This window comes from Dunckerocampus dactyliophorus, chromosome 10 (assembly GCF_027744805.1).
Source record: "Dunckerocampus dactyliophorus isolate RoL2022-P2 chromosome 10, RoL_Ddac_1.1, whole genome shotgun sequence".
Lineage (NCBI taxonomy): Eukaryota > Metazoa > Chordata > Actinopteri > Syngnathiformes > Syngnathidae > Dunckerocampus > Dunckerocampus dactyliophorus.
The window spans coordinates 2,216,649-2,227,480 of record NC_072828.1 but is presented as its reverse complement, the minus strand read 5'-3'; the positions used below and the strand labels follow the sequence as shown (position 1 = coordinate 2,227,480).

The 10,832-nt window shown below is 42.9% G+C and overlaps 1 protein-coding gene across 4 annotated transcripts; it reads left to right on the top strand.

The window, feature by feature from the left end:
- The first annotated feature begins 586 nt into the window (after window positions 1-586).
- Window positions 587-10,256, top strand: ncln (nicalin). Of its 4 annotated transcripts, none has more exons than XM_054788940.1 (15): window positions 587-874; window positions 3,584-3,774; window positions 4,380-4,524; window positions 6,404-6,498; window positions 6,590-6,670; window positions 6,758-6,861; window positions 7,250-7,338; window positions 7,432-7,571; window positions 7,660-7,838; window positions 8,420-8,507; window positions 8,588-8,626; window positions 8,730-8,890; window positions 9,236-9,289; window positions 9,379-9,457; window positions 9,547-10,256. In XM_054788940.1, exons 1-15 carry the CDS (start codon window positions 700-702, stop codon window positions 9,607-9,609), a joined length of 1,683 nt encoding a protein of 560 aa, XP_054644915.1. In that variant the 5' UTR covers window positions 587-699; the 3' UTR covers window positions 9,610-10,256. The 4 variants fall into 4 exon arrangements, with proteins under 4 accessions (XP_054644915.1, XP_054644913.1, XP_054644914.1 ...); XM_054788938.1 differs by having other exon boundaries at window positions 7,660-7,886; XM_054788939.1 differs by having other exon boundaries at window positions 588-874; window positions 8,727-8,890.
- Window positions 10,257-10,832: the final 576 nt, after the last annotated feature.

The following is a 10,832-nucleotide window of genomic DNA, read 5'->3' as shown; positions in this document are numbered from 1 at the left end:
CGCTTTTAACATTTAAATCCCCGATATTTCTCATAAAGAAATTCTGAGTTTGTAATTTCTGGAGTGTCTTATATGTAAAACATAAAATTTCTTACACATTTCTTTTGTAAAGCAGAAATAAACCATAGCACATTTGCCTGATTAGAATTGTGTGACTGAGTAGGAGCTGTCAGACAACGCAGGCTGGGGGTCGATGGAAAATACAACTTTAAAATTTTTAATATTTTAACATTATGCTTATTAACATTATGCAAATTACTTGTTTTTCATATTATGACTTTATGCAACTTTTTTTCTTGTTTTAAAATGTCACGAAAATCCTTTGACGAGTGCTTAGTTCCATGTCACGCTGTTTACAATGCTTTAGCGACCCCAAGTGGCCCATTTAGGCTCACAACAGAGACGGTTGCGCCCGTCCTGGAATATGCCTGAAGGACCACTGATTCCTTTCGCTTTTAACATTTAAATCTCCGATATTTTCACAAAGAAAATCAGAGTTTGTAATTTATGGAATGTCTTATATGTAGAAATATAAAATATCTGACACTTTTATTTTGGAAAGTAGAAATAAACCATAGCACATTTGCCTGATTACAATTGTGTGACTGGGTCCTTAGGAGCTGTCAGACAACGCAAACTGGGGGTCGGCGGAAGACTAGATTTTATTCCCAGCTGTGTGAACTGACTGCAGTAGCCAAAATGTTCGAGGAGGCGAGTGAAGTGTTCGATAACATGTTCAAATCCTCATTTCCCCTTACCTTTATTGTGTTTATCCCCGCGGTACTCATCCTGGTGTCGCCGCTCCCGGCCGAAGCGGCACATGAGTTCACCGTGTATCGCATGCAGCAGTATGACCTGCAGGGACAGCCCTACGGTAAGATCCACAGTGTCTTTTAAATGCTTAACCTCCACAAAATTTCTTTTTTTAATTTTTTATTTTACATTGACTTACAAGTCGACTGGTTTGGAACGCGACGTAGCTTCTTGCTCAGTTTCGCTTTGAATGACAGCATGTAGGGTTAGCATGATTTAGCTAACTAATGAAACCTGAGTTGCTCGTTGCCGTCATGCCACTCGACTGTCGCTCTTTTGTACAATTAAGTCATACAAGAGACACCCGTTAAGTTGAATTAATTGCATGTTATTAAAAAAGCATCCTTTTATATGACGTTTTACCTTCCAGTTACCAAGTGGCTTTGTGGACACTAGACAGTAAAAGAACTGATTTGTTACCACTTCAATTCATGCCAACTTTATTTGTAAATGTGCAATTTACGTATCGATACTAAAATATCGACACTTCCGATACCAGGCGCTTCATGCTCTGAAATTGATTCACAAATCCCAAAAATATTGATACTTTTGATACTTCAGTCATTTGGGGTGATGAAACGTTGGTTTGTTGAAACGTTGACTGCTTGTTAAACTAAAGTATGAGTCATTTATTTTATTTCTTTACTATTTTTACTTGTGTTTTCCTTTTTTATTGTTTCAATTGCACATATTTTCTATGATTCTGACCCGTTTTTTCTCTTGTTGTATATTAGCTTGACTATATTGTTAATACTAAAATAAATAATTGCTTAAATTGATTGTCATAATTTAATTAATAAATTAATGAAATTCCTTGTATTATTTATGCTATGATATGAAATGCGCTACTTTTTAAAAATTTATCAGACACATTAGGTGAATTTGCAAAGTGTCGGATTGATATCGCAGATACCAGCCTGAATTTTACTCCGTATTGATTCAGAAACGAAATCAGTGGGCCCAATCACTATTGTAAAGTAGATGTAGGCACTCCAAGGCACTCATAAAGCGCTTGGGGCACTGTCCTTCCTTTTCTTTACACAGGAAGTGTAAAAATATAGAATATATGAATTATATCATTACATTGTATTTTAAACAATTAATTGACATGCATTCGGAGTCGTTTTAAATCAACTCTGCTTCTTCCTACTCCAGTGAAGACATGGAGAATTGAGCAAAAGTGTGTGTGTGTGCGTGCGTGCGTGCGTGTGTGTGTGTGTGCGTGCGCGCGCGTACAATGGTGTGAACTAGTGTGTGCCCCCTTGCTGATTTTTTTTTTTTTTTTTTTTTACATGTTTGTCAGGCTTAAATGTTTCACATCATCAAACAAATTAAAATATTAGTCAATGACAACACAAGTGAACACAAAATGCAGTTTTTAAATTGAACTTTAACGAGAAAAACTATCCAAAGCTACATGTCCCTGTGTGGAAAAAGTGATTGCCCCCTAAAGCTAATAAGTGGTTGGCCCCCCTTAGCAGCAACAACTGCAATCAAGCGTTTGTGATAACTTGCAATGAGTCTCTTCCAGCGCTGGGGAGGAATTTTGCACAATTGTTGTCATTCAGCCACATTGGAGGCTTTTCCTTTTTAAGGTCATGCCACAGCATCTCAATAGGATTCAGGTCAGGACTCCGAAGTCCTCATTTTGTTTATCTACAGCCATTTATCACAGCAAGTCTTCCAGGTCCTGAAGACCATCACACTACCACCACCATATTTTACTGTTGCTATGATGCTCTTTTTCTGAAATGCGGCGTTACTTTTATGCCAGATGTAATGGGACACACACCTTCCAAAAAGTTAAACATTTGTCTCGTCAGACCACAGAGTATTCTCCCAAAGGTCTTGGGGATCATCAAGATGTTTTCTGGCAAAATGGAGACGAGCCTTAATGTTGTTTTTGTTCAGCAGTGGTTTTGGTCTTGGAACTCTGCCATGCAGGCCGTTTGTGCCCAGTGTCTTTCTTATGGTGGAGTCATGAACTCTGACCTTAACTGAGGCAAGTGAGGCCTGCAGTTCTTTGGATGTTGTTGTGGGGTCTTTTGTGACCTCTCGGATGAGTCGTCGCTGCGCTCTCGGGGGCCTTTTGGTTGGCCGGCCACTCCTGGGAAGGTTCACCACTGTTCCATGTTTTGGCCATTTGTGGATAATGACTCTCACTGTGGTTGGCTGGAGTCCCAAAGCTTTACAAGTAGAAATGGCTTTATAACATTTTCCACACTGATGGAGCTCAATTCATCTCAGTTAAGTTATGTTTTAACGGGGGGCAAATCATGTTTTCACACAGGGACATGTAGCTTTGGATTTTTGTCTCCCTTAATAATAAAAAGTTTCATTTCAAAAGTGCATTTTGTGTTGAGTTGTGTTGTCATTGACTAATATTTACATTTGTTTGATCTTAAACATTTAAGTGTGACGAACATGTAAAAAAATAAGAAATCAGGAAGGGGGGCAAGCACACCACTGTATATGGTGTTGGTATTGCACTGCTGGTGATGTGTTCAGGTCAGAATAAAGTTGGAAAAGAGCATCAGACTCTGTGTGACTGTGGGGAACTTCACTGTGACAGACGGCGGTCTGTCGCCCTAACAGAGAGCGGTGGCTTGCCATGATGCGTATGTGCTAATTGCGCTAAAAACATGTACGTAATTAATGAAGTAAATTAGTTACCGCCATTAGCGAGCTATTTTTTTACAGGCCTAATTCATATATGAATACACACATACCCATAAATACACAAACTACATTTCCCTTTTCAATTTGTTAGGCACCAGAAACGCCATCCTGAACACCGAGGCCCGGACTGTGGAGGCGGAGGTACTAAGTCGCCGCTGTGTCATCATGCGGCTGGCGGACTTCTCCTACGACAAGTATCAGAAAGCCTTGCGTCAGTCGGCGGGGGCGGTGGTCATCGTCCTGCCCCAAAACATGTCCACCATGCCGCAGGACATCGTGCAGGTATGCATGCATGAAAAATCCACATGCTGAGTAGTGGCAGCACTGGGGGGTAATGGTTAGCACTTGTCTATGTGCCCAAAGTTGAGTCGCATTGCAAAATATTCTGCTCTCCCTGGTTTTGACTTCCCTGTTGTTACACAGTGTGCAATTACGCTGCAGTGTTTGAAGGACGTGTTCCCCGCAAGCGTCAGCCCTCAGCGTAAAGTCAAGCACAAGCTTCTCACGGTTGAGTTTGAGGTTGCTGACGTTAAAGAGCTTTTCGCAGCGATTCCTTAACAAGCCCTTGGGGGCTTTTTCCACTTGACAAAGCAGGCCATTGTGGAGTCTATGCAGTTCTTTCTTGACCAAGGTCCAGATTATCTGACTTAAGAATGCTGCGCTAGCAGTGATTGATTAGCCACTGCCTTCAGAGGGTGTCAGTCACCTTTCTGGACAGCAACAGCATGGACGCTGTATTTTCCATAATGTTGTTCTGCTTGAGGAAACCACTATCTTGTTGAACGTGAGACAGATGCTGTTGTCGCTCTTAATTATGCATTTCAAGTATGTGTGTGTGTGTGTGTGTGTGTGTGTGTGTGTGTGTGTGTGTGTGTGTTATTTTGTAGCAATTCATGGAGCTAGAGCCGGAGATGTTGTCCACTGAGACCATCGTCCCTGTCTACTTTGCCATGGAAGATGATGAGCTGCTGTCTATTTACACCCAAACCCTGACCTCCTCCTCCTCGCAGGGATCTCTGTCTGCAGCAGAAGGTGAACACCTAACTGTTTGACGCTCCCAGCTTCAAACCTGGCCGTCATAGAATCAAGTAGGGTGGCAACTAACCATTGTTTTTTAGTCCGTTAACCTGAAGCTTGTCGTTTCGATGAATCGAGTCATCATATAGAACCTAGACCATCATTTAACAAGAAGTCTAAAATGACAATAATGGCAAACATGGAAAAATCAGCAGTCATTTTAGAGGAATAAAGCCAAAATATTAAGAGGAAAAAGTTGTAATCTAACGAGGAAAAATAATGTAATATTATGAGAGGGGAAAAAAGTCATTTTAGCAGCATAAAGTTGAAATATTAAAAAAGTAATATTATGAGAAACAAACACAACAGGGAATGCAGTTGTAATTAGTGTAACATGAGCTGTAATGTTATGAGAATTATGAGAAGTCCAAATATTATGGAAATAAAGTAGGGATGTCTGATATTGGCTTTTTTGCCGATAACCGATATGCTGATATTGTCCACCTCAATTTTGGATTCTGGTATCTTACTGGTATGTGCAACATCACATATCTCCTGTTGTTGGAGGACTGGACTGGACTTATTACAGTATTTATTATTATTATTGTTATGATGATTATGATGTGTTATTGCACTACAAATTTGACGTGATGTGTTCCGTATTTATTTCTGCCAGTATCGGGCCGATATTATCGGACATCCCTAGAATAAAGTCAGAATTCCCAGAAGACGATGTACAAGAAGAAATTGGAAATAGTCAGGAAAGTTAAAAACAACAGGCGGGCAGCAGTCATTTTCAGAGAATAGTCAAAATATTGAGACAAAATAGTCGTATTCTAGGGAGGGGAAAAAGTCTCACTTTTAAAGTTGGAATATTAGGAGGAAAAATAATGTTCTTATATATATTCTTACATGGAAGAAATGATAACATTTTGGGGGTGATCCGGATCACCGTCTGGATGCAGGAATTTATTTTTCAAGGATCCTTTTCTTCCAGGAGATAGGACCATTTTCGGCAATTGTGCAGATAACCCCACAAAAAATGGCCAGAGCACTTGGGGGTATCATTATTATCATTTATTGATATCATTATGAATCCACTTGCTAATGCTATGTTTTCCTGGTCAAGGAATCTAAATATGTCGATGAAACAAATGTAGGACTAATATTTATGCTGTAAATCATATGGGGGAACTATGGCGCTTGGCGGAGCTCTGCTCTTCTCGATTTTAAAAGGCGTAACACTATGACAAACAAACAAGTCAAAATATGGGAATAAAGTGGTGTTACAAGAATAAAGTCAAAATATTATGGGAATAAAATCATATTACAAACAGAACAGCAAAAATGGGTTAAAAAAAAAAGAGCAAAGAGAGAAGTTGATACTAATAATAGGCTTATTCACCTACCGTATATCAGAGAGATGAGATACACTTGTTCTTGTACACAATCTCAAAGTGGCCCTTGCATCCTTTCAACTTTTAGTATGTGGCCCTCACTGAAAAAGTTTGAATACGCCTGCCCTAGAAGGACCGACTCAATGTGAGGCAAACGCAAACAGTTAGTGGTTTGGTCCGCAACATATCAGGAAAGAGGCAGGAAGTGTCCATCACTGTCCTCCAACGTGAAAGTGTGTGTGGTGTGTGGGAGTATCTAGCTCTGTCTAAAACACAAAGATAACACCTCTGCTTTCATGGACCACTAATTCAAAAATAATCACATCTGAGAGGCTGAAATCGGAGCATATTTACATTTTCAAATCAAAAAACTATCGAATAAAAAAAAATAGTTGTTGGTTTACAGTGCATAATCAATGAATCATTGATTCACTGTTGCAGCTTCAGAAACAAATGCACTACCTTGTGGTGTTGTTGTTGTTGTTGTTGTTGTGCAGTGTTGCTGCATACGGCCACTGCAAATGGCTTCCAGATGGTCACCAGTGGTGCTCAGAGCAAAGCCATGAGCGACTGGGCCATCACCAGTCTGGAGGTGAGCGGCTGAACCAAGAATGCACGCTAACATTCTACCTCTTATTCATCACCTGGTAATTGATGTGTTTTTATCCGTGTTTGTGTAAAAGGGGCGCCTGGCTGGCGTCGGAGGAGAGGACCTGCCCACAATAGTTGTGGTGGCCCATTATGACTCCTTCGGGGTCGCTCCGGTACGTTCCCCACCCGAGCACGGCCGCCATTTGGAAGCGTGCCGCGACCTGCCATGTGTAACAGTGTACCGTGTGTTGTGCGTGCAGTGGCTGTCCTACGGCGCCGACTCAAACGGAAGCGGCGTGTCCATGCTGCTGGAGCTGGCCCGCCTCTTCTCGAAGCTCTACACCTACAAGAGGACACACGCCGGGTAAGCACGCTTGGACCACCAGCAGATGAAGTGCGCCCCTGCCCAGAGATGACTAAATTCACATTTTAAAATAAATCTTCTCACCAGTTGAGACGCGTCGTGTGTGTGTTAGTTTGCAGAAGTACTGGCATACTGAAACATGTTGACAATGTTTCGGAGCAGTTTGATGTTAGAGATGCGTGATATCAGGAACTTTCATCTTCTCAAGGCCGATACAATCACGCCTCATTGGAGCGTTTTTGTTTTGTTTTTTTATTCTCGGTTATCTGAGCTTCTTTTACTGTTAGTGGATTTGTCAGTATGACGTCATAATTCTCTTCATATCGACCCGATAACGATCGTGTGCCCATAGTTTATGAACTTGATTCTAATCGCATGTGTCGTTCAGATACAACTTGCTGTTCTTTGTATCTGGTGGAGGGAAGTTCAACTACCAGGGCACCAAACGCTGGCTAGAAGACAATCTGGACCACACGGGTAGGCCTCACTCATCTCACCTGCGCCTCTTTGTCCTGTGGTAGCTAGCGCCGTACCGTCCACCCTCGTACCTTTTTATTACTATTTGCATAGACTCCAGCCTGCTGCAGGACAACGTGGCCTTTGTGTTGTGTCTCGACACTTTGGGCAACGGAGACGCTCTGCACCTGCACGTGTCCAAGCCTCCCAAAGAGGGAACTCCTCAGCACGCTTTGCTCAAGGAGCTGGAGATGGTAAGATTAGTCAGGTGGCTTTTTTTTTTTTTTTTTTACTCCACAACATCTCACTGTTCCTAATATTTTGCTGACCACGCTCGCCCAGGTTGCCGGCAGCCAGTACCCGGGGCTCAAGTTCTCCATGGTCCACAAGAAAATCAACCTGGCCGACGACATGCTGGCCTGGGAGCACGAGCGCTTCGGGATCCGCCGCCTGCCGGCCTTCACGCTCTCCCACCTGCCCTCGCACCGCCTGGCGCGGCGCTCCAGCATCATGGACGTGCGGTCAGTGTCTCCCTTTCCTCGCCACGGAGCGGGAGAGCCCCCTGCTGGGTGGGTTCATTACTGCACAAGACACATTGTTTTGTTGTCCCTGCTGCTTTTTCACCTCCCTGACAGGATGATACATTATTGCTGCCGCATTATCACTGAAATGACGCATAGATAGCGTGTGTGTAGATGTGTGTATTTATTTCTTGTAGATGTGTGTGCATGAGGGATGAGGTGTACAGTGGATCCCGGTGTGTACTTCCCAGACCCCCAGCATTGGGCAAAATACCAAAATGTTAAATTTATTCACGCCAGTACTGTTTGACCCCGTGGTGAGCTATTGAAAATCAGCTGGTGAGGTAGGATACACCTTCCTACCCCCCCCAGAGTGATTCCTGCTTTTATGTCTCCAAAAGTGTCCAACAAGACCAGATATAGTGTGGTGCGGGTTACCCAGCATGCCTTGCGGTGTGTACATGGGGTGTAATTGTGCGTGTGGAGTTGTTTATTATGATGTCTGTGTGGATCTGCTGTACCCCCCTGCCTTTTGTGACGTAGTCTAATTGTGTGTGCGTGTGTGTTTTTGTGTTGTCCAGGCCTCATGTTGACATCCAGAAGCTCGGCAGGAACACCAAAGTGGTGGCAGAGGCGCTCGCCCGAGTCGTCTACAATCTCACAGAAAAGGTGAACAGACGCTCGTGGAGACACTCGGGTGTTGTGTTTGTCATCTGTCAAATCACTGCTGGGCTGTCCTTTCTCCTCAGGGAGCTCCCAGCGACCTGCAGATCTTCACCGAGCAAATGGTAAGCGCTTGAAGCTGGTGTGTGTAGTGCATACGTAGCGCTTGAAGCACGACGGTACGAGCAGAAAACCAACAGTCTGAACATGGCTTGGAACCCCCAGAAGGTCCAAGAGGAGCACCTGGCCGCCGTGGTGGACTGGCTCACAGCACAGCCGCGAGCCGCCCAGCTGGTGGACAAGGACAGCAGCGTGGTGTCCACCTTGGAGTACCACCTAGGACGCTACCTCAAAGACGTGAAGAAGCACTACGTCAAAGCAGACAAAAGGTCCAGTCTTTACTTGACACATTTGAACAATTCATCCATAACTCCTATTTGTATGGAAATGACTTGTTTCAATGACTTGAACTCTCTTGTCACTGAGCAGTAGGTGTACCTTTTTGAAAACTTATTTTGAAATGAATTACCATTACCATTATTACCTAGTACAGTAGCAGTAGTTGCTACTGGTGGTGGTAGCAGCAGCAGTAGCAGTAGTAGTAGTAGCAGTAGTAGTAGTAGTAGCAGTAGTAGAAGTAACAACAGCAGCAGCAGCAGCAGCAGTAGTAGTAACAACAGCAGTAGTACTTGCAGTAGTAATAGTAGTATAACAAGTTGTGATTGTGTTTTCAGGGATCCAGAGTTTGTGTTCTATGATCAGCTCAAGCAGACCATGAATGCATACAGGTGATCATCCTCATGCACACACACACACACACACACACACACGCACACACACACTGTGTGTGAGGTTCACAATTTTGTGTTCCTGACAGGGTAAAGCCGGCCATCTTTGATCTGCTGCTGGCCGTCTGCATTGCTGCATACCTGGGCGCCATGTACCTGGCCATACAGGTGAGCTCATCCCTACCCGTGTGTGTGTGTGTGTGTGTGTGTGTGTGTGTGTCAGAGTGCTGTTCTAAGAGTGTTGTGTTTTCCAACAGAACTTTGGCGTGTTGTACAGCGTGGCCCGTAGAGTCACACAACCCAAAACCAAGACAAACTAAGACCACACACCTTCTCAACCCACAAACTCTACTCCTATTTTTTATTTTATTTTATTGGGACGCTCTCAGGATGTTCCCCCCCCCAACCCTCCATCCGCCTCTGCTGCACACCTACAATGATGTCACATCCTGTCCTTGCTGCCAACATCCAAATCTCACTTCATACTCACCCCACACACACACCTCTTTTTTTCCCCACGTAAGACAGGGGTGTCCAACGTGCAGCCTGGGGGCCATTTACGGCACATTTGTAGAAATAAAATGCTACAATAAAACAGCAAAGAAAAGGCACAATGTCAAGAGAAAAAGCATAAATGGTCATATATTAGAATTTACAATAATATATACAGTATGGATCACAATACAACTCAAATCTTTTTTTTTTGCCAAACAAAAAATAGAATACAAATATTCTTTCATATTTGTCAGTATGCGGCTCTCGGTGGAAAACGTTTGGGCGCCCAAGTCTGTCTTAGGTAAATATGAATTATGTTCATGTCTGTGTCTTCCATCAGGTTTATGTCAGATATCTCGTGTGTGTGTGTGTGTGTGTGTGTGTGTGTGTGTGTGTGTGTGTGTGTGTGTGTGTGTGTGTGTGATAGAGACAAGGTGGGACGTACACTAGCGGTCAAAAGTTTGGAGACTCTTGCCCATACACTAACATGATAGTGTCTCCAAACTTTTGATTGGTTTATACCTTTTGAAGAGACAGCATAAAAGCGTCTCAATAATGAATAAAGTCAAAAGTTTGGAGACACTTTCCCATCCACTAACATGATAAAGTGTCTCCAAACTTTTGACCTCTTAAGAGACGGCATAAAAGCTTCTCACTAATCAAGAACGGCAAAAGTTTGGAGACACTTTCCCATACACTAACATGATAAAGTGTCCCTAGAGTTTTGACTGGTAGTGTACCTTTTTAAGAGACATCAAAAGTTTGGAGACACTTTCCCATACACTTAAGATGATAAAGTGTCCCTAAAGTTTTGATTGGTAGTGTACCTTTTTAAAAGATGACATAAAAGCTTCTCAATAATGAATAAAGTCAAAAGTTTGGAGACACTTTGCCATCCACTAACATGAGTCTCTCCAAGTGTCTCCAAACCTTTGACTGGTGGTGTACCCTTCTTAAGCGTCCCCCGTTTTGAATAATGATAAAGTGTCTCCAAATGTTGGGTAGTGTACCTTTTTTAAGAGACGGCAAAAAAGCTTCTCAAAACCGA

What these genes read in the sequence shown, in the direction of transcription:
- ncln (XM_054788937.1), top strand. Translation starts at nt 700, where the DNA reads ATGTTCGAGGAGGCGAGTGAAGTGTTCGATAACATGTTCAAATCCTCA. An exon ending in TGCCGCAGGACATCGTGCAG is followed by an intron (nt 3,775 to 4,379) that starts GTATGCATGCAT and finishes GTTATTTTGTAG; the next exon opens with CAATTCATGGAGCTAGAGCC. An exon ending in TACGTCAAAGCAGACAAAAG is followed by an intron (nt 8,891 to 9,235) that starts GTCCAGTCTTTA and finishes TTGTGTTTTCAG; the next exon opens with GGATCCAGAGTTTGTGTTCT.